At 39.1% G+C, this 24,438-nt stretch overlaps 1 protein-coding gene across 1 annotated transcript in view; it reads left to right on the forward strand.

The window, feature by feature from the left end:
• The first annotated feature begins 808 nt into the window (after positions 1-808).
• The window catches only part of cacna1c (calcium voltage-gated channel subunit alpha1 C), a 77,889-nt gene continuing 54,259 nt past the window's right edge, over positions 809-24,438 (forward strand). The window contains 9 exon segments of the mRNA XM_088003532.1: positions 809-846; positions 945-957; positions 3,529-3,668; positions 7,198-7,337; positions 8,153-8,305; positions 10,020-10,219; positions 14,338-14,441; positions 16,909-16,996; positions 17,558-17,642. Coding sequence (XP_087859658.1) covers positions 809-846; positions 945-957; positions 3,529-3,668; positions 7,198-7,337; positions 8,153-8,305; positions 10,020-10,219; positions 14,338-14,441; positions 16,909-16,996; positions 17,558-17,642 — 961 coding nt within the window.

Here is a 24,438-nt window from a genome sequence, read left to right on the forward strand (position 1 = left end):
GGCTCAAACATCGAGCTTCTAACAACTTATTGCTTAAGTTTTGATCTATATCTCCTGAGAGAACTAAGCAGCACAGGTTTTTTCAGATCTGCCAATATCAAAATCTAATTCTTTTTTTAATGTACAACATTGACTTTGTTGCTCTGAGGCTATTTTTAAACCCTAATCTAACTTGACTGCATTTTCAGGCTGCCTCACGTTGATGACAAGTGGTGTTTTAACATCATGTGGTTGTTGCATCCCTGCTAAACATGCAGTATTTACTCACTGTCAGTTATTTTGCTGGTAACTTTGCGGTTTGGACGTGTTGAATGGATAAGTTCTGAAATAAAAATGCTATCTTTGAAGCACCCCCCGCTGCTTTGTGTTCATATGTGTGTGTGAGCGGCCGGCGTTCAAAGTGCCTGGCAATCACACACAGCAGCAGACTATGATGGGTCTGTGGGATCTTTCAAAAGCAGCTTAATGGCTAATCCTGTCTTCCAGCGCACACACACACAAACACAGAAGGCCGTTTCAAATGGAAACATAGCCTGCTCTATGGTAGAATGTCAATACTATAATCTGATTGGTCTGGTTGATGGATAGGTGGTTTGGTTGACCTATCACAGTTAACTCAATTATTGCTCCCACATACTCACCTTTCGGTTGTTCTGTCTGCCTTGTTCTTCCTCTCTGTCTCTTTTAGTCTGCCTCTATTCCTCGCACCTGATTCTCTCTCCGTCCTCCAGTCTCTCATCTTTTATCTCTCATTCCATCCCTGTCACTAACCAAATTAGTAGTGCCCCTTATGGATTTTTTTCCCTTTATGGGTCTGTATGAGTGGAATGAAAGGAGGAAGGGAAGGTGTGTGTGTTTCTGTGTGGCAGGCTAAGCTGCTCCTACCAGATGTTTTTCTTTGTTTTATTCTTCTGAGCGCCACGCTGTCTGCCTGTCACCAGCAGATACACGGCCAGGGTGAGTGTGTTTAAGAAAGAGGGAGTGTTACCGAGAGCCTTTGTGAGATGTGCGAGTGTGTGGATTTGAGAAATTAATTACTTCCACATCAGCACCATGTGTGGTGAAGGGTCATCAGAACAGATGATGGATATTTTTTTAAAAAAAAGGAAAAAAAATCAATTACGACACATTTTGAAGCTGATACGAGAATATCACAAATAAAGATAAAGAAGCCCAGTGATTAAAGGAAAAACTTTAAATTGGCAGTGAGAATAAAATCAACAGTGCATTGTTGTTTCGATTTCTAAAAAGTGCAAAAGAATTGGGTGGAAACCTACTGTATGTTTCTGTGCTTTAGTTACTGTTCTTTATATTGTCCAAATATCAGGAAACATATCTAGGTTCCAGATTATTGAGGAAATACAAAAATAACAGCAGGAAATGTGAACCGGAGAATTCTTTCAACATTAATTCGTTCACTTTTGGCGTGCCGTTTTCGCAACCTCATTTTGTAGTGAACGCAGGGCCACTTCTTGATACAGACCTGGCAACTGGTGTGATGGAGTCATCCGCCACGCTCCGACACATTTGTTTGTTTTCTCTGGAACTGCTTTAGATTCTGATCAGCCCCAACAACCAATCTCAGGGTAAGTTGTGCAAACAAACGTCAACGTCGACTGTACGTCGAGGCTGCTGATTTATTTGTTGACATTGATTGGTGATGCTAGAGTAATTGTCATCATAATTAATTCAGCCACCAGGCAGACTTTATTTGTCCATTACTTAGAAGAAGTTTTTTTTTCCCACTTGGGAGAATAACCTCTCATAATGTGTACAGTACATTAGTGTAGTTTTCCCATGGACTGACGGATGGATGGATGGACGGATGGATGGATGGATGGACGGATGGATGGATGGATGGACGGATCTCTCTTACACCATAGGATTGGAAATTAGTAGATAAGTCTGGAAAGGTACTTGTTAAAGTTGACTAACCTTGCCTGACAATATTCTTTGTTTATCTGTTATACAAGAATTCTTCAGCATTGTAGTACAGCTACCTACCAGAGGAACTTAGAAAGGCAGCCATGTTACAGTCTCATGAGCACCAATTATTATAAATAATTTGTTTTCCCAGCCTGTGCACCTTAAGCAGATAATTCCTTAAGATAAAACATTAAAATGTATTTTTAATTGTTGTTGCAGAGAATGAAAATTTAATAAGGTTTATTTTTCCACAATTCTACCAATGAATGCTTCAAGAGTTGCATTTATTGGTAGAACGAAATGCTGTGAAAAAAAATCACCCATATAAAAACATGTATATTTACTGTTCAAACATTAAATTTTTAAAACACAAAAAAAAAACTTCCCACCCCACAGAAAGAAGCAGTTAGCATTTTGGCTACTATTAATCTCATTTGATGCATTTGTGGTGAAAAATAAAAAATAAAAAACTCTTAATTTATTAGGTTTGTGCTGCTGAAATTGCTTGAACACCCTACCTAAGCTGTGTATTCATATAACTGTTTTGATACGACACCTAAATTTCAGCTGCTTTGATTTCTATTTCTGTATTTTGCCAACTTGGACAGCTTGGAAAGCTATTATTGCATATTTAGACACGTAGAGAGAGGCTACGTCCCTTCAGGTCCAGGTCTGGCTGATTTTTCCCAGGGGAACAGGCTGAGGCCTTGAGGGACCTGGCTGGCCCTCTGTTCCAAACCTCTGGCCCTGTGTGCATGTGTGTCCCTGGGAAAAGAGTGGGATCGCGAGAGGGATCAGGGGCTGAGACGAATGAGTAGATTGACAGATGTAGCTAAATATGTTTGATTAACCGACGTAGCTGAATATAGAAGATTCATGTTTTGCACGTCTTGTTCGAGCTCAAAATGAGCAGCTATAAAAGAGATCTGACAGATAATTAGGTGGATGATGAATTGTTTACAGCTTATCCAAATAATCAAAAAGTCGTATGATCCTGCGCTCAGAAAGCCATATCGGGACATTTCTCAGGACCTCAGGCAGGAGGTCGTCACTGTGACAACAATCTCCGAGGAACGCTGTGGTAGAAACAGAGCTTCTGAATGTCTGCGCGTGTGTGAGTTAGTGTGTGTGTGTGTGTTTGTGCATCAAACAGTGGCCATGAGGGACCGGAAGATGGCTGCTCTGATTAAACAATCAAAACGTTTTGATTGTGTACATGGCCAAAAGTTAGACAAATACATGCTAACACAAAAAAATAATGAAGCACACACACACACACACACACACACATACTGTAGACAAACTAGAGGCTTGATACGCAGCAAGTGAACATCTTGTGCAGGCTGCTAAACTCAGAGCAGAGGCAGATAAAGGGGTCAGCACTGCTGGTTCTCCCAAGTTTCGAAAAATCTCTTGGAAATAAAAAGATTTTACGACTGTAAACGATCACGCATATAACCGGACAGTTAGCGCACCTTATTCATGGAATTCTTTTAAATGTCAAAGTTCACTCACTGTTCTCTCATGTTGTACCATCTGTCTCCTGCAATATGTTGCTGCTCTGATAAATGAGTGGATCTCGCCTTTTCTGTGTGTCCCCAGGAGCGCGTGGAGTACCTGTTCCTTATCATTTTTACTGTGGAGGCGTTCCTCAAGGTAATAGCTTACGGCCTGCTCTTCCACCCCAACGCCTACCTGAGGAACGGCTGGAATCTGCTCGACTTCATCATTGTAGTAGTAGGGTAAGTGAAGACAAGCGGTGCGAGAGATGAAGGCTTAAAATGTGCTGGGAGTGTTCTGGGTTACTCTGACCTGCAAACGTCAGTTTGAATCCAGCCGTTCTGCGAAGGCCTCGGTGTCATGAAACAAAAGCGGAAGGAAAGTACGAAAAGTGGAAAGGGTATAAATATAATGTAGCCACATAATGCTAGAGTTGGCTTTTTGTTTGGTAAAGCAAGCTTCGTTTTGTTCATTGCGAATGCAGATGAAAGCCCCAGTAAACTCGGGCCTGCAGTGTACTGGTGCAGCTTAAACTGATTAGCTTGTGAGTTGCTGATAGCAAAGCCCTGCTCTGTTTTTTTCTTTTATCTGAAACTCAGCAACACAGGCTATCTGCTAAACCCTCTTCGCTTGTTTTTTTTTTTTTCTTTTTCTGAGTGTGCGCAACTACACGCCCGGCTGAGCCGTGTGTACAGTGTAGTCTCTGCATTACTGCCAGTGGACCTGACAGATACATTAAAGCCATAAAAATGGTCTAATTGAGCGTATGTGTGTGAGCGTGTGTGTGCTTCCGAGAGGGAGAGAGAGAGAGAGAGAGAGGCGGTGAGGAAGTGGCCTGCGGCCTGAGGGGAGGCTTCTCCGGCACAGATACAAACGCTCTAAACCAGTCTTCTTCATTGCCAGTCAAGTGTTCACTCACATTAGACATCACTAACTAAACGCATTTGGCTCCAGCTCATAAAAACACACATACCAACAACATGGTACCATTGCCCCTGGCATAAACACAACCTTTCCCACTCCAGCTATCTACTCTCCTCGTCTGCCCCTCTCTGTTCTGTCTCCTTTTGCTATATTTAGGATTTTACTGTGATGCAGCATTTTTTTTTTTTTTTTCTTGGCAGTCGCATGTTAAGTGCTTCAGTAAACAGGGAAACATGGAGTTCAGAGGTTCACAATTTGTCTTATTCAGGGACACTTTAGGAGATATTTTTTGCTGTTTTGGGTAATTTAAACCACGATTTCCCCAGTGAAATAACATCTCACTGAGGTTATTTCAGCCAAATATTATCTAATCGGCGAAAGGGTGTTCCAACTTTTTTATTTATTTTTTTTTAAGTACGTATTTTGTTTAAAGCAGGAAACCAAATTGTTTTATAATTTAATCGTTTTATTTTCCAGAAATGAAAAAAAAAAAAAAAAAAACGATGAACATGTAAATTTTTTAAATTAATAATTCAATATTTAAAGGGGTTGTCCTATTTTTTTTTTTTTTTTTTTGTGATCGAGTGTGCTGGATGTTCTAAAAGGAAAACAACTTCAACCGAAACGCTGTGAAACACAGACATGCTTACAGTAGAAATATTCAGCTGTGACAGGACTGCCTCTCTTTATGTGCATGGCTGAGCGCTCATCTTCATGCATGTGAGTGTGTGTGTGTGTGTGTGTGTGTGTGTGTGTGTGTGTGTGTGTGTGTATAGATGAGAAGCGACAAGAGTTCACTCCCTCTGGAATACTCACCATATGGGTGAAAGAGCTTGTACCTGGTGCTGAGCAGCCTCGGGACTCGTGCGCCCGCTGACACACGTGAACACACACACACGCGCACACACACACACACACACAGTTGCTACAGGCCACGCTGTTGCTGACACATACCTAAAAGGCTATTAATGAAGGTTCAGTGCATGTGTGTGTAAATGAACAGGTAGCTTTTTCTTCAGGAAATGCTTTTCATATGCAGCCATATTTTACTTCTCTCCATTTTTGTTTTTCTTGAGTAAAGCTTTAACTTAAATGAGCTGAACTGTCAGACAAATGCAATGACTGGCAGGTAAACTGTAACACTGCTTGAGCAGGTGCAAAGTTCTTTTTTTTTTGTGGAAAATCTGGATTGTGCTTTGATTCAAGTGTTTGGCGCCGTTCTCAATTTATTTAGTACTGAAACTTTAATGACGACAACACCATGAATGGAAGCGGCCGATCGAGTGTTTGGTTGTGGATGTACACAGACCCTTACGCGCTTCTACACAAACGTTCTAATTAATAATAAACGAAACGCTGGTGTTGCTAACTCGTTAATCCTCGACGTGCTCGTCAGACTGAATGAAAAAGGCGTGCTTCCCACCTAGACACAGAGTTAATCAAATGGAGAGGCTGAAAGAGAGAGAGAGGCAGAGAGGGCGACATGTTTTGAGAGGCCCTTTCAAGTGGCCATTTCATCTCTGCTAATTGATAATTCTCCATGACTAACACACCACTGACTGGCCTTTGAGCTTAGCTAGCTAGTGTTTTCTAGAGAGTCTCAGCAGCAGAATCATGGAGAGAGAAAAAAAAAAAAAGAGGGTGGGGGGAAGAACGTTGCGCTCAGCTGGATGTACATTAATTCAAGCGTGTCAGCCACTTAGCCCAAAGAGACATCTCTAAACAACAACAACAACAACAGGGATAACGGCTAACTGAAGGCAATGGCACATGAAGGGCAACAGCTTTCGCTTAAAAATGCGATAGCCGTTTTCTTTTTGTTTTGTTTTGTCAATGTTGCAATTTATGCACTGATGTGTGGAGACCTAAAGAGCAACAAGGAAAAAGCAATTACTGTGGTGCTTTTTCCATTTGAAAATTATTATTTCATTTATTAAACTTTTTTTTTTTTGTACTTTCACATGTGTGATGTCAAAAACTGTTGGATGATCATAAAACATTTAAATGTGACCGAAGCAAAAACACAGTAAATTTGCTTTTTTGGGGGGGAAACTTTCAGAGCACACAGGCAACAGAAACTATCAATGGATAAATGGTAGTGAATTGACAAGATCCTGACATTTAAATTAGATACTTTAGGAATATTTTAGAAAAAAAACTAAGTTTTAAGCAAATTTTATTTATATAGCACTTTTCAAAGATGAGTGTATTTTCTGACATGTTTGTTAGTTTACACAAACACACACATCCAAGCAAATCCTAAAGACGTGCCCATTATTATTATATATATTTTTTGAGCCGATTGTTAAATATTTTATGCCAGGAGTGTCACATTTTCTCATCTTTGGAAAACAGAGAGAGGACAGATGGAGCATCTTCTATTGTTGTGACGAAACACCAGCTAATTGAGCAGGTTGTATTTCCTCCATTGCGATCTCTCCAAATGTCTTTCAACAGGGGAGGTTTTAGCACAGCTGCAGGGCGTTAGAGGATAAAAAGTTTAATTCCGCACCCTGGAGTGTGGCATGGTGGGTAAGACACCAAGGCACGCTGCCCTCCGATCTGCTCATCAGCGTATGAGTAAGAATACAGAAAATACAGCAGCGTATTGGGAGGGTAAAGACGTCTACAAAGATATGAGTGTGTACCAATTACCAATTGTCTTTTTTACATCAGTAAACATGTTTGCTTTTAAACGCTAACGCAAATTAGTGTTAAATAAAACGGTAAACAACGCCATAACTATAAGAAACGAGGATCTTCTTCAACTATTCCTTTCACCATCATCTTCTGATGTCTTGTGGTTGTATTTAACGTATTTACTGAAGTTCCTGCGCTATCCCACAGGTTATTCAGTGCGATTTTGGAACAGGCCACAAAGGGAGACGGGGCCACTCCGATTGGCGGGAAGGCGGCAGGCTTCGATGTCAAGGCTCTGCGGGCATTCAGAGTACTAAGACCGCTCAGACTGGTCTCTGGAGTACCCAGTAAGTACGAAACGTTGTGGTCAGGGGATCAGATGTGAAGTTTTATATCTTTGATAAACTGTGAATAAAGCAACAAGCTCCAAAACCTATTAAAATGTTCTGGATCAACAATGGCAGTTTTGCAAGTTCAGCAAAGTTGCAGGCGACGGCACGATAATTTTCACTGCAACACAAATAAACTGCTTGACTTGAATGAGGCAATATAAGCAGCTTGATTCAATGGATACACAGAACTTGTATATTAAGATTACTTTCACATTGTCCTTTGCCAATGGCAAGTTGCTTATTAGAGAGGTATGCAAAAAAATGCAGTACGTATATGGCGAATTCATGACAAGAATGAATGAAGGCTGTATACTTGTTACACTGACCGCCATTAACAATTCCACATTCACTCATCATAGACATTAGCTTCATATAATTCTGGTTTTGTAATCAAGCAAGGAAGTTTTTATAATGAACATAAAGTATTTCTAAAAACTAGAACGAAGCTTCTATCATTAATTTGACACAGAATTACACAGAAATGCTCAGATTTATACATGACATTGCCACTGATATTTGACTAAATATTCCTTAGCGAATTTAAGAGAGAAGTCACGCTTTGAATAGATGTCAAAAAGTTCCTGGCATAATAGTGGCTGGATGTATCAGAACAAGCAGAGAGAGCCAAGTTAAACCGGTTGGTTTTCCGGCACCAACCCAGATTTAAAAGTCTACAATTTTTCAAAAGACTTCACTGGAGCCCCGTTCTAAGTTGGCTTTATCTATTACACCAGTCATAGTGACTTACATTAGAGTTGTTTGTGCCGCAGGTTTACAAGTCGTGTTGAACTCCATAATCAAAGCCATGGTTCCTCTGCTCCACATCGCCCTCCTGGTCCTCTTCGTCATCATCATCTATGCCATCATCGGCCTGGAGCTCTTCATGGGCAAGATGCACAAGACCTGCAAATACAGCAATCCAGGTAGCCACATGCACAAAGGAAACCACCAAACAGGCAGATAAATAACGCACAGCCCTGCTCTTACAGTGCCATTAAAAGGCTGACTGTGCATTAACTCCAATCTGTAGCAAAAAGTCATCCATCAGAAATACATGGCAGAGAGAAAAAGAGTGCATTCAATTAATAATTCACAACATCATTTATTTTATGAATGATTTGAACAATTATCGAAACAGGAGCTGTCATAAATGATTGAAGCAACTTTTAGCACAGGTTGTTGGATGGAAATGGACTCGAGTGTTGTTATCGGCCCCTGGAGAGGCATTAGCTTTGCATGGGTTAAGTGGTGATACACTACTCTCCTATACATCACCCTGTAGGGCTTATTTTGCATAATTAGTTTAACACTATTTTTCACATAGCCTGGATTTATTGTATAGCTGTTCACCTGAGACTAAAATATATATATTTTTATGATGGTAAAATGCAAAGCTTTGATAAAGAATTACCTCCTTACAGATTTCTTCTGTTTTTGCTTTTTGGTCACATTTAACATTTTATTCCCATTCTACAGAGCTTTAGTAAATAGAAAACATAGATTTCAAATGATGATTTCAGTTATTAAAGGTAAGTTGTCCAAACTAACCTGGGCCTGTATGAAAATCAACATGTGCCCGTTGTTAAATCATAAGATAACTGTAGCTACACACTTCATTCTGGTTCAGTTTCATTAGACACAGCAATGTCTACTTCCAGAAGTGCAAAAAATTACTTAAATGTTACCACTGATGACTTTAAGTAGGTGGAGCATTCTCAAACAGTAACATGATGACCCAATATACATAAGCTCAGTCATTTTTACGACTTTGGAAGTCCAGCGAACCCCAGGGAGGGTCATTATCCACAAATGGGACAAATTTGGAACTGTGGGCCCAACAAATTCCTAGGGACTTTTTCAAAAGGACAAAAAAAAACCCAAAAACATCAAGCACTATGGACTTCTGCTGCACCAGCTAAGGCCATTGTTCATTAATTTATAATAAGAATGGGAATGGGAAAAAAAAAATCATTGGAGACTTCCAAGACAAAACCCATCGCTGACCCCAAAGAACACAGACGTCCAACTGAGACAGAAACAAAACATGTTAATGGTCCTGTGTGGACTGATGAGACAGAAGTGGAACTTTTTGAAAAATGTGCCTCCTGTTACATCTGGAATAAAACTAAGAGAATTTCAGCATTTCATTCCTATATGGCCACGTAACAAAGATTCACTGTCAGGTATCCCAAAGACCTGAAAGCAGTAGTTGCTGAAATGATAACACTTAATAGGTTTAAGTGATAATTGCACTGGATGTAGATGACTTTGGGTAGCTTTTTTCCTCAGCATTTTGTATGAACTTATGTATTTTATGTATTACATAAAACATTATGTTGATGTAATTAAATGTAAAGTCGTTTTTCACAGATATACAGTGACTGACTTAGATAAGTAGTAATGTTGAGTACAAATCCACTCAATTGTGCTAGCAAAATGATGTTATGATTTTTGGTTCATGCTTTTATCAAAAGACAAAAAAAAAACATTTAAGAAGGTATATTATCAAACATTTTGATGAATTTGATACAATATTTTAACAGTTAATTTATAAAAATCTAAACTTGTTTTGCTCTCCAGAGGAAAGCTATTTATGCATTTTTATGTTGACGATCAAAACATGACTTTTTGTCGCAGAAGCATATGCAGAGGAAAAACCAGCACCATGTGCACCTGACGGCGCTTACGGTCGGCACTGCACGCAGAACGGAACCAAGTGCCAAATGGGTTGGGCAGGCCCGAATGACGGAATCACCAACTTTGACAACTTTGCCTTTGCCATGCTGACGGTGTTCCAGTGCATAACCATGGAAGGCTGGACGGACGTGTTGTACTGGGTGAGCCGTTTACCACAACTGTGATTTATGTTGAAGAACTAGATTGAAACTGACCAACCAAGATACAGATATGCAACATAATGCATATCTGGAGCAGAAAGGCAGAGACTTACTCAAAGATTTATTACAGAATAAGGTATAACACACACACACAATCACAAACACACACCGAGCTAGATTATATCTCAGTCATGTGCAGACAAAGCAGTGTGTACAGAATATACAGCATGAAGGAGGATGCCTTGTCCTCATTCACTCTGCAACAGACTACTAAATCAATTATTTTTGAGAATAATTCTTGGGTTTATACTACATCGCAATTGATCATTTAACAGTAGACGACAGAAGAGGAGGACAAGGTTGAATTTGTGCAAAAGTACATGGTATCGATACGGGCAATTTGACAGTGTAAGCCTGTGGCGGCTGGTTTGAGTAAATGTAGCACTGACCTGAATATAAATGTCCAAACAATTTGTGTCCTGGATGTGTGGGGTCTGCAGAGGACTTAGTTGCCCTTTTCTTGACCCAAGACCTTTACAAGTCCTGGGTAGAGGGACAATCAGCTCCGATGGTTCTCTCTGAAGGACTTATCATTCGTTGCAGTTCGGGTCTGTCCCGTCCTGTAGCATCAGCACACCGATCTTCATTTATATAAAAGCAGAAAGGGAGCAGAGTCCCCACTGCCAAAGCTTTAAGAGTGAATCTGCCTGTTTACTTCTTCTGCGTCTCCATAGAGACCAGCTGCGCCGCCAACAAAGATATTAGTGATGTTTGGGTCGATGAAAAATGGACCAAAGTGTTTTGAGGGGACTGTCTGTTGTTTAGCAGAAGTGGCAGAGAATAACCACACAAAAAATACACAAAGTACAAGAAAGGCTGCCATCCGTGTTATAAAAAAAGAAAAAGCTTGATTTTTGAAAGTTATTTTTTCAAAACGTACTTATTTTCTGTGGACTTAAACATCGATTTTAATGTCAGTACCACACAAAATGTGTGTATGCAGTGTGTGTGAGTTGCATTGGCGAGAGCACATGTATGCACATGGAGCAGATAGCCTACAAGCTCTACACCCCTTCTGTTGCTTTCCTGACAGCTGCAGCTTGCAAGTACATTAAGACACTGGGCATTTGAGAATAAACAAGGCCAACTGCACCTCTGATATACATTTGTAGTGTGTATTTACATTCTCATGCACTATCTGGATGAATAAGTATAAGAAAGAAGATGTGGCAACCATCGTTGTTTCTTCATCCACCTATCCCATCTTAAATAAAAGTCTATAATCGATAGAACTTGATATTCTACATAACTGCGGCCATTTTTATCAATTAAAAGAGGTAAATATTTCAATAATTAGTTTTTTTGTGAATATGTTTACATCCAAAGCCCCTCGGCAGTTAGATGCCGCCCGTATTCCTTTGACAGCAGCTCTGTCTCTGATCGGTCCCAAATTATATATCGCAGAGGGTTTCCCATAAATTCATGTACTGAAACAAATCATCTGTCGCAGATGGGTTTGCCTTTCAAGGTCCAGTTGGCTAAAAGTAACAAAGCAGCTGTTTAAACACATACCTTTAAATGTTAAGCGGCTGTAGCAGATATGAGGGGTTCTGTTTTTAGTCACATATATGATTAGCTATGCCTTCAAACACAAGTTCATTTCTAGCCCTTTTTTTTATCATGCATGTTTTTTCCCCTCTTTCTACGTTTCATCTTTTTTTTTTTTTACTTTTACACACATTCTTTGCTGGACTTCTTGCTGCCTCAACTATTATTTTTCTTTTAGATCCGTCCCAAACACTGTCATATACATTTCCCTCTTGTTCTAATCCATCACTTTCTTTCTGGCCTTTTTAATCTTAACCCCCCTGTTCCCTCTGTTAATCCTCTCTTTTTTTCCCTCGTTCCCCGTTCCCCTCTGCCTCTCTCCTCCTTCAGATGCAGGATGCTATGGGCTATGAGCTGCCATGGGTCTATTTTGTCTCTCTTGTCATCTTTGGCTCATTTTTCGTTCTCAACCTCGTTCTGGGTGTGTTGAGCGGGTAAGAGCTTATACTGTTGTCATGTGTATACGTATGTGTATTGTGTGAGCTGAGCTTCAGATGTGGAAAACCGACTATGCATCAAGACTCTGTGAAATATATGAACATGGCAAGTGAAAACAGGACGAAATCCATTTAAACTAAACGAGACGAAGTCATCTTTCAGTTTCGGTTAAGGCTTATTCGCATTTTTGCATGATTATGCCTACGGACCTTTTGGAAAAGTTTTTTTTTGCTTGGATTATATTTTTTGTCTGAATCACAACTAAAAATAGACGCAGCATTGACTCATGTCTGAATGAGGTTCAAAAACTCTGTAAAATGCATCACAAATAAAAGGCTGCGTTGAAAATTACACAAATGACTTCTTTTCTAAAACGTTCAGCTTTCCTGGCATCTGCTGAGGCTTGTTCTGGGTCAGTTCACCCATTAGCAAATTGGAAGCGATGTTTTGAATATGTGGGAGAGAGACTTTTGTCAATCCCCCCAAAAAAACTCTGCAAAAGTAGTTTGAGGTAAAGGAACAAAGTCACCAAAGTCAAGCTCTGATGAAAAGCTGACATGCCTCCATAGAAAACTATTCTGTCCTGTATAGTTTCTCACAACTTTTTATTTTTCGTTTCTACAGGCTTCATTTTAGCATACATTTTTATTTTTCCTCTCATCAAAAGCAAAAAAAAAAAAAAAAAAAATCACAATTTGAGCTTTCAACAATAATCTCTTCGGACTAGTTTAACCATAAATAAAAAGGTAGATGACCAGTCCAATAAATAATTGCTTAGCCTTTAGTCACACGCTTGGCAGAATAACACATGTGCCATGCAGAAATAAAAAAGATGGGTCCCAATCCATCATGTTCGTGTCAGATGGTTGCACTGGGGCCACTTCCTGTCACAACCTGTATGTGACGTACACATGGACACACAAACGCCCCCCCCAAGGTTAGCTTTGTTCTTTCAGTTTGACTAAACACCAGCTTTGTTGTTCTTCGTTGATAAGTGACCTCCAGTGTTTTGCTTTCTTAGTGAAATCAATCTCACCGTGTTGTGCACATCTGATAGTATGAAGGGTTACAAAGTTTCTGCATGTTTGCATTTTTTCATCTCTAAATGCAGCTCCACCTTGGTGCTTTTTTACTCCTCTTTGCCAAGTCGCACTGTTTTAGACCACCTCCTGGTCTGTGAGGACACACGGGGGTATAAATAATTCACCCCTCAGGTCGCTCATTGAGGTGGAACGCTAAAAAGTCTTGCACTGCAGGGAAAACACGGGACGGGTGGGGGGTGGGGAGGGATGGGAGGGGTAAATTCTTCTGGGGCCAGAGTGGAGTATGGAGGAAATGTGACATTAAAGATAGAAATCATGGGAATTAATTATGACACACTAAACTGGAACAGAATTCAGTCATTTATTTTAAGATTTTCCAAATCTCCCACAAGTAATAATTCCCAGCAATTATAATAAAATTACATCAGCGGGTTACGTAAAGATTTTATTTAAATATTAAACTTTTAATCTAATCAACTATGCAACTGAAACTAATTTGATTAAAGATAGTCTTTGTTTTTTTTATTATTATTCCTGAATTGAATTATTTTGCAACCTTGGAGTCTTGGAGAATTAACGTTTTTGTCATGAGGGCTATAAATACATCCAATCCTTGGGAGTCTTGCTGCACAGTCTGTTCATGTGTCTAACTAAATAAAGATGTTTTTCCTCAACAGGGAATAAACCTGAGAAAAACAGTGTTTATAAGACGCTTTCAGACAGACAGCGGATTTTATATATTGCAAACTCAAACAAAGGTTGTGCTTCATGCAAGCTTTTAACTAAACACAAACACTTATTTTTTTTAACATCCATGTTGGTTATTTATGTTCTCACTCTGAATCCCGCAAAATCAAAACCACTCCATCTGTTATAATTTTTATTTTTTAACTCCTTCCCTTGCTCCCTTCTTCTTCTTCCCTTTTTATTCCCATGAATGTCTGTCCTTCTTAATCCCGTCATCTTTTTTCTTTTTTTTTTGTCCTTCTTGTCCCTGGACCATTTCCTCTTCCATGCTCCATCTCCTAGGTGAATGACGCAGTAGATTACAGGTGGCCCTGGGTCTATTTTGTGACCTTAATCATCATCGGCTCCTTCTTTGTGCTAAACTTGGTTTTGGGGGTGTTGAGCGGGTAAGGGCGGACAAGAGATGATTTAAAAACCAACTTCTCCCTCCGTCGCTGCTGTGTTTCTGGGGAAGACGGGGAGTTTAGTTTTTGGACTAGTGGCTCACTTATTATTTGTGTTGACATTTGCAATAAACACAACATGAATGTGGGGAAATGCATGTGAGCCTTTCAAAAGTAAGTTTTGTTTAGTTTTTTTGTCCCATTATACGCACAAACGTCTTCATATTTTGTTCACATTTTATGTAGTAGACTAAATAAATCATCACATAATTTCACCCCCTTTACTCTATTATCAAACACATTAAATCAATTTCAACTATTTGTTTTAAGTTACTTATTCAGTAAGTAACCAAACACACTATCTTGTGTTGAATATCTCTTCAGATCTCCACAATTTATTATAGAGGTTTGTGCTTGTAAAAGTGAAAAACTCTGAAAGGACACAAGGGGTGAGGATGATTTTACAAGCCAGTGTAGCTTTGTCATCACAGCTCTTTACAACTGCGGCTCAGGACCTTTCCCAAGAGAACAATGTAAACTGCTGATAGACTTTAGCTGACTGTAGTAGAATCACTTGTGATTCTGCCTCAAGACCACAGAGACCTTTTGGGTATCGTCTCTCGCTGCCGTTTCTGGGAAATAGAACTACTATCATGAAAAGGTCTGCACTCAGCACTGCTGCCACTGGCACAGAAAACGCTCCTCCTCGTATAGAATAAAGGAAGGGACCCAGTGGTAAAAAATAAAATAAAATAAAAAAAAACCAACATATTTGTAGATTGCTGGTAGGACTTTGTGAAACATGTAATTACGTGAGCCGCACTGCCTAACTTTGGCACGACTAGAGTAAGCGCTTCGACAAATCTAATCCTTTTTGAGTGTATGAAACCCTATAAATGTGTGCTTTATTACTTTCAGAACCATCTATCTTTTGTTTATTATGACATCCGACTTGACGCTCCTATGGAGAAAGTATTAGACGTCTGTCTGGTCCAAACAGCTCGGGGTTGGTTTGGGCGTCCTGACTTTGTCTAAACCTCTGAGTAATGATGCTGTCAGCACACTACACAGCCTGACCTTTTACCAACTGGTTTCTCATTGGCGTCTCAGGTTGGCATTATAACTAATTGCTAAGCAGGAACAAGAGCAGCTACAGTGCAATTTGGAGACAGAAACGCATTGAGTGGAACTCGGGGTATAATGCGACATGAAACAGCAGAACGAGCTGATGTGAATTCACAAAAGAGGAAGAGAGAGAACAAGGAATCTAAAGGCGATGCAGAGAGAATGGAATACACTTGGATATGTTCTCAAATCATCCATTAATAAAAACATATCTAATTCTATTTTTAATTACTGCTATGACTGATTAATTTGGCCGATGGTGGAAATCTGTAGGCTTCAAGTTTTCCCACATCCTGTGTTGCAAAATAAACCAAATAATTGAAAGACATGTTTAAACTTTAAACCTAATTTGAAGAAGATATTTGACATTTGTTTATTTTATAGTTATATATATATATATATATATATATAAATACTGGTTGTTTGTTGTGTGTGTTTGACAGCGGTTTACTGTTGATTAGTCATTAGTTGCTGTCACGGTTTACATCCAGTGTGCTTGGCTTATCGATGCGCCTCCTGCTAAGTGCATCAATCAAAACTGTTTGTACAGGACAGAAAATAAACACAAATCATTGACGGACTTGCTGTTACATTGGATTTTCTTTACATGATTAAACCCAACCAAAGCAAATTTTTGTAGTTGCAATTTCACGAGAACAGTAAAGAATTACATATTATGTATTGTTTGTTTTTTTGTGATGATTTTCAGTTAGCTACTTATTTGAAACATATATTTTACATTAAAGCAAGCTTTGTTTCTCTAATATAAAAGTTATTTGATTATCCGATAAATTGGATGTGACATAAAAGCAAAAAAATAACATAAATCTGTAAGCTCTGTATCATGGAAAGCAAACCGCCTTGAGCTGTTTGGACCTGAACTAAATTCTTTGATTTGATGGAAACCTAATAGTGATCAAAGAAATAATTCAAAGCAAAGCTTGTAAAAGTAGATCTAAAGGCTAAGGAGGTACAGATGAATCACAGCAGAGGTGGAACACTGAAGTTGTTTTTTTTTTTAAATATCCAAAGCCAAGTTCCTCTTCGCTTTAAGGTTTCGCTTCAAAGCTGACTCTATTGGGAGCCTAAAAGCTCAGGTTTTCCATTTTCGTTTGCACACTAACCCCTTTTCTCCTTCACTCATTGCCTTTCCCTCAGCAGGTTGTCCCACACCCTCCCCTATGCTGCAAGCTGCATCATACTAGTTAACACAGTAATCTCACATTTGCCAAAAACCTTCAGCCTGGATTTTCAGATTCTTCTTCTTGTCTTTCGTTTCTTTGCTCCTCTCTCTTCCCTCCTGAACCTATAACCCCGTCCCGTTACCCTGCCTCCCCCCTCCCAGAGAGTTTTCCAAGGAAAGAGAAAAGGCCAAGGCACGTGGTGACTTCCAGAAACTACGAGAAAAACAGCAACTGGAGGAGGACCTTAAGGTGGGCTGCTGTGTTTGAGCACTAAGTGTTTATCTAAGTCACATATGAGCTAAAGTGCAGAAATTTGTTGTACTTATTGATTTAAACACTCCAGTGTCCTTTCCCTCTCTCAAAAAATAAAATAAAAACATTATTTGGCGTCACAGTATGAGAATGAACACTTACAAGGTCACTTTTATGGAAAAGACTGCCGAATTGAAAGGAAGAGAAATTCAAACTGTTTGTAAATCTTGTAAAAGTACCTGTGTCCATCAAATGTCTTCAGTGTCTTTCATGATCAACATAAAGCAGAACATTGCTGGGAAGGAGGGAAAATTAAAAATGAAAAAAAAAAAAACAACTGAAAATTCTGGTATGCAAATGCAAAACAAAAAATGAAAATATTTATTTGCACTTTATCGTAAATTGCATTGGAAAATGGAAATGAGTTCAACGACACTAAATACTTCTGCAAAGCACCGTCTAACTCGTCAGTGCTTTCTCTTCACGCACATTGCCCGATCCACTGTTGCGCCCGCTGACTTGTTCTCCCCGTCTCTGCATTCGTTTGTCCAACCACAGGGCTATTTAGACTGGATCACTCAGGCCGAAGACATCGACCCAGAGAACGAAGAGGAGGGCTTGGACGATGACAAACCCAGAAACCGTGAGTACTGCAGTACCATAATTCATTTCAACCAACGAACGGGGCCAACATTTCACCTTCATCTGGGTGCTTGGTGTAATTTCGTGAATGTTGCGTTTAAGTGCAGTACAAAGTTGGGAGAAAGGTTGCGTGCAAGTGTGGATTTGTAAAGGTTCTTGACAGAGCTAGTTCCACCGGAGAGGTATTTTTGGCAAAGTTTAGAAAAATCAACTGACTTCCTGAGTGTTGAGTGTGTGACAAACATAAACACTGTTTGCTTGAAAGTCCGCCTGTGGTTTTAAACCTGTTTAGATATCACTGGGATGCGTCATGCTGCAGCTTATAGCCAGTGGTTGCATGCTCTCTCTCTCTATCTCTCTCTCTCTCTCTCAAACACAATCCTGCACCTAATCATTCATGTGTACGTTCTAACTGGGTACACCTCAAAAAAGATGAGCACTTGTGTTTTGATAGAAACGTACTCCGCAAATCAGCACCCGGTTTCAATCTACCACTCGATTGGAGAGAGAGGCAGCCACACGTTTCTCTAGGACTAATCCTTGCTTCAAGAGGCAGAGAAATAGAGCCTCCTAACCTGGAAGTCTGACATCAAAAGCTTAAATTCAGCTAGTGAGAGTGACAGCGAGAAAAGGAGAAAGGGTCTTTTTTTTTTTTTAGAGGCTTGAATCACAGCTTGCATGCACTTGAAATGAATGAAAACTAATTACACAGAGACAGCATGGATTGTCTGCACACATCTTCTTTGTCGAGCTGGTAATTCAGTCTTCAAAAGGAAAAAGAAGAAGAAGAAAAACAAAACACTGATGACATTATGGGTGGAAAAGCGAATTGATTAATCTAATGATGATATTTGCTCTCTGAGAGTCCCAGTGAATTAACATGGTCTAAGACGGAATGATCCAGTCTGCAAGGAAATAAAGCTCTGTGTGTTACCATTTTGTCGGTCCGTGCCCATCAGTCAGGCAAAACCGAATCACCTCAGGTTGAGGCATTTGTCACAAATAATCAGTCTGCTGCCAAATTTCGTAAATGTCGCATAAAAATCACCACGTCTGTTTGTTTTAAAAGACAAATTTCTAATGTTGTTGATGTCAATATTGACAGTGCAACACTGTGAATTGTTAATTTAATCGGACAAGCCGTCAAGTGTCGATGAGATGACGAAATTTTTATCGTCTAAACTTGTACTTCAAAAGGATCCATCATATTTCTGTTTGTGAAGGAGAAAAATCAAGTCACTTAATATTTCAGTTACTTTGCCTCCATCACTACGATGGATGGATGGACGGATGGACGGACGCTCCTCCTGGTTGATGAATTGGACTCTTTCTGCTGCCCTGGGACAGTTTGTCAGAGGAACACTTTTCCAAAAGATGATAGGAGACTTTATGACAAAAATTGACAGACAAAATGACAAGACATATACCGTTGACTATCAACAGTGCATTGTAAAAATCCTGTTTCCACAAAGTCTTTGATGGTGGGTATGACATATATAAGGTGATGTGGAGATTATGTTTTTTTAGCCAAATAGTGTTTTGCATGTAGGCAAAGCACTATACAGAATACATACATATGACAAAAATGTTCTATTGCATTGATGTTGATGTGGTTGTAACATTGCAAAGGTCTTAATGCAAAGCACTGCACCATCCCGTCCGTGCACACAGATCAACAAATGTGTAGCTTGTGCACATTGCAGAGGGCTTTCCTAGCATGAATGCGCGTTTGTGTTTATTACAGATACACTTGCACGAGTCAGTTGCCATTGTCAGCGTGTTTGTTATAGTATTAGTGAGGAAGCATTCGAAGGGTTTCAGGTGTAATCAGATGTGCAGCGTGTGGATGAACGCGGTTTAAAAAAAACTCATTCAAAATGTCCTCACCTGACAGTAACTGTGTTGGTCGAAGACGAACAGCAGACTGTTCCCAAGCAGAACTGCAAACAGTTCAATTGCCAAAAACCATATCCTGATGAGTGCATTTGTCAGAAGCAGAAATTCCTCTCTTGTTCTCTTTGCTGAAGGCTTTGTGTTGATCCACCATTTTCTCTAAAACATCCCAGGGGCTTATAATTGGATTCAGCTAATTGGAAATAACCAGGGTACTCAGTTTTGTGCTAATGATCTCCAGTTTTTCTTTTTTTTTTTCCTTTTTTGTAATCACTGCAGCACTGATTATCACAGGTCTTATCATTTTTCTGACTTCAAGCTTTGGCTTACTTCTGCAGCCGTCTTTTGAAGATACTTAACGATTCTAAAAGGGGGAAATGCACAACTAATTAGAACTAATGCAATTACTGTATCTTATTGTGTCATCTCAGCAGTTCAGCATGTGTCCCAAGTCATCTGAGAAGCACGTTGCGTAATGCTGGGCCTTTCTATGCGACTTGCATGCTCTCCGCCTTTGCCGTCTTGTTGCATGAAGACCAGAAAGCTTGTTTGTTTCACTCACTGCTGAATATTTTGTTAATCCTTAACCTAAGCAGAAAATAATGAGTGCGGTTTGATATCAAACAGTAAGAAAATAGGGTTATGTTTCTTTTTAGAGTGTATGTAAACATTTGGCTTCAACTGCATAATAGATGCCTCTACAGTCTTCAAACCAGGACATTCAAATTTGGCTTGTTTACGATTTTTCTTGCTTCTTAAACTTAGTGCTTTGGTTTGAACGTCATAAAGTTAACGTTGAGTCTTTCAGCTGCTTTTTGTAGATGAGTTAAGGCATTTACCATGAGACTGCTCACTTAGAAATACCTTCATTCCCACCTCAATCACAAGTACCAGTTATTGGTAACACACTGTTCCTTTATTATTCGCTGGATGCATTTGGATTCTACTCCTAAAACTTGTTGGATACAGTTTTTTATTGAAGCTGGTGTCATGTTAAATGTAACACCGGCTCTACTTTGAGGAAATATCTGCAACAAATAACCATTTTCCATTGACTTTGAAGGAGAAGGTGTCCGATATTCTCTAAGAGCAGTGAAGGATGTACTGGAGTTGTCTCCGGTGGGAATAGTCAGAAATTTAAGATGACTGCAAGTGTAAAATTACTCTTTGAAAGCATAAAAAATGCTTCATTAAAAAGCTCTGTGTGTGTGTGTATGTGGATGTAGAAGTACAAATGATTAAAATGATAAAGAATCTGAGTTTCATTTATCCTCATCGCCCTCAATTGAATGAGCTACAGCGATTCTGCAGCCACTGTTTAAAATATGAATGCTGTCTTTTATTGCATCACTTTGCATGTTCTGTTTCTTGTCTAGTTCCTTACAGTGTTTGCAAGATTTTACATTTTACTGTACAAGAGATTTTAAATTATTACGTCTTATGTTATGATTTAGAAGACGATGAACCCAGCGTGCAAATGTTACACAATGAAAAGAATCCAATAGAGAAAATGATTAAAAAGAAAAATGCAATATTTCTCAGAAGCATTCCAAAAACAAACAAAAAAAAAACAATCTTGTGTAGCTCTCAGTAAAAGTTTAAAGTCAGTTTCTTGGATTTCATCTATAGAAATCCAGATCAAATTACTTTCTGACCTTTATTGTGTTTCTCTCTGCGCAAAACTGCAGAAGTTTGGGTAAATAAAATAAAGATCAAAAAATGAAATTGTTCAACAAAGGCGGAACAGACAGTGCTGCAGTCATATTAATTCTTTTCAACGTAAAACTATGGTTTAAATGAAGAAATGAGGTGTCGGTGTAATTGTTTAAATAAATGTTTTTTTGCAACTTGGTTTCTGCTGTCATGCTGTCTGGAGGTGAAAAGTTGATGTGAAGCTCTCTCTACTTTATATGCAAGTGTGTGTGTGTGTGTGTGTGTGTGTGTGTATTTGTCCTGTTGAGCCGTGCTATCTGTCCCCAGGTAAAGGTCGACATTTTCTCTCTCTACGTGGAGCCGTGAAGAAAAACGCGGCTTTCCTTCGTAAGGCGTGTGCGTTTGTCTGCATGGACCGACATTAGTTGAAGATCTTACAGATCCTAGAACTGCAAGCGGACTGCAACCCCGAGCACTTTTTCTACACCTAAAATCTTCCTTTGTTTTCATTTCTACCTTCCTTACTTCTGTAAAGACTCTCCTGCCACTTAAGAATATCTTTTGCCCCCCTTTAGAGCTTCAAACCCTTAGTGTGTAGTAAAAACCTCTCGACACTGTACATTTGTTTGTTCTCAATGTCTTGCTTGTGCCTTTTGCACACCTACATCCAAATGATTGCTGCTCATTTAACAATTATTTCAAGCATTATAATATTCTAACGCTCTCATTTTATGAAATTCTACCCAAAATTGCGACTCCTGTTGCTTTTCTATATTGGCTTTTGCGACACTTTGGTGCACATAAAATTTCACTTTTTCTTAAAAAAAGAAAAAGTTAATTGCAATGTAAATGGAGACAAAGAGAAGAAACAACTTTACAGTTTTGACATTAAAAATTTGATCTGAAAGGAAACAATTTGCTTGATTGTCTGAAAACATAAGAGGTGAATGTTATCATACAAGGCCAATGCAAAGCATAAATTAGTATATGCAAAACCATCTTTGCTGAAGTGATGACATAATCCTCTTCTTGTCGTTTCAGATTCCTTTCTTTAAAAGCCCCTGCATTATTCCAGGCTCTCATAAACTAAAATATGAAATTTTATGCAGAAAAAAAAAGTTCTCCAACTTCTACTCCAAGTTTTACACGCAGTGCCTTGCAAAATAATCTATAATCCCTTAGGTTTTCCATATATTGTCACTTCACAGTCAGAAAAGTCAATGCATTTCATTGGGATTTTAAGTGATAGACCAACACAAAGTGGTGTATATTTTTGAAGTGGAAGAAAAGTGAAGCATGGAATTTTTACAAATCTGAAATGTTTGGCATGCTTATGCAATCAAACCACCTTTAGCCACAATTATCCAGGAATAAAATATTTTTAATAGAATGACTTGATAGCATTCTACTGAATCTTTTCATAATTACTCCACACAGCCCCACTTAAAATAGCAAAACAATTAGCTTAGGTCCCTGTTTAGTGAGAAATATTTGTTATTTTGTCTTACTTACTTTGCTTAGATAAGAAAGACAAGACTTCACTGACTGAATGTCAGTCTGTGAAGTTAGGATATAATTTCCCCAGGGTCTCCAAAAACAAATAAGTCTGTGTACTTACATGATAACTTGAAAGTTTTTGCATTAACAGGCTAAAGCAGAATCTAATCCCATTTACGCACTCAAAAAAAAACAAAAAAAAAACATGTGAGCCCTGTTTCCATCATGTCCTTTTCTGTCTCTTCAGTCATTTTTTACCCTGCTGTCCTCTGTCTTCATTTTCCTCGTTTCTTGTCTCTTTGTACCAGGTCTTTGGGGTTTACTCTAACAATAGGTATTAAACTAGTTCATAGCTCCATTGAGGGGAAGGAAGGCACCGGGCTGCTTTTGAATAGTATTTGAAAGGCTTTGTAGCCTCAGGAGAAACTTGCTGCTCACAAGTGCGTTTAACCAAGTAGAGGAGCTACAGGAGGGACATGTCGAAGTGTGGAAACTTACATCATGTTAACGGCGAAGGCTTTAACGCTCACAGAGACCAGGTTTTTACAAAAGTGAAAATCTTTACCACCGATTTGTTTGTCGACGCACAATGACGTTTTGATATGATTGAAACGACGGGTTTAGGTTTCCCAACAAATTAGCAGCTGAAAGCTTCACCGCCGTCGAAACTTGCGCATCAAAATTCTCGCTTTTAAATCATATTGATTAATAATCACGCAAGAAAAAGAAATGCTCAAATAAACTTAAAAAAAAAAAAAAAAAGCACAAAATTACAGAAACGCACTTGCCAGTGACGAGTGCAGGCAAACTCCATGTGCAGTGTCTGATTCTGATACCTACAGGTGTAGCAATAAGTTTTGAAGTGACAATAAAGGAATGCGGCTCATCCCCCCCCTCCAAGCAAGCCTGAACTGACAGAAGCAATAAAAAGCCATGGATCATTTCAAATCAGTCTCCCAACCAGCCGTCTCCACATTCTTCCTTTTCTTTCTCGCTCAATCTCCTGTCATCTAAAACGTCTTTAAGTGCTTACATTATTGTCTCCCCGTCCCACTTCACTATTATCGGTCGTCCATTCATTTTGTACTTTTTTTTTTAATGGATTTTTCTATTATTACCCATGAATATGTTTCATTTTTCAATGTCTTTCCCCATCGTCTCAATATTAACTCATCCCTCTATCCTTGCATGTCATCATTTGCACGCTGTTTTATTTAAAACAGAAAATAATATATGTTGTTCTCTTATTACCAAAAGACATTTTAATTTAGACTCAAAGGTGAGGATGAACAGAGATCTGATATCTGATGTCATAGGGAAGCTCTTTCCTTAGACTACAAAGAAACTGCAAAGTTTCTCTCTTTTATGTTTAAGACATGAATGCAGGGCAGTCCTGAAAAAAAAAATCATATAAGAGCTTAATAAAACACTTGTATCTAGGGCCATTGTTTACCGATCGGACCAGCTGGACGACTCTAATAGTACAAAGTCCAGACTTAAATCTGTTATGAGAGTCTGTCATAAGACTTGAAAATTTATGCTCTCAAAGGCTCTCAGTCCAAACTGACCGAGCAAAAAACTAAAGTGGCCGAAAATTTCCATCTCCAGATATGCAAAACTGGTTTATTTAAAACTCGCAGCTGTAATTGTAGCAAAAGGTGGTTCTGCAAGGTACTGACCCAAAGGGAATGCGTCCGTGACTTCTGAAGGCGCCAAATTTTATGTAGGAGAATCCGAGTAATGGGGAATAAATT

The sequence above is a fragment of the Poecilia mexicana genome, unplaced genomic scaffold (assembly GCF_051168715.1).
Source record: "Poecilia mexicana isolate PSO_F unplaced genomic scaffold, ASM5116871v1 scaffold_23, whole genome shotgun sequence".
Taxonomy (NCBI): Eukaryota; Metazoa; Chordata; class Actinopteri; order Cyprinodontiformes; family Poeciliidae; genus Poecilia; species Poecilia mexicana.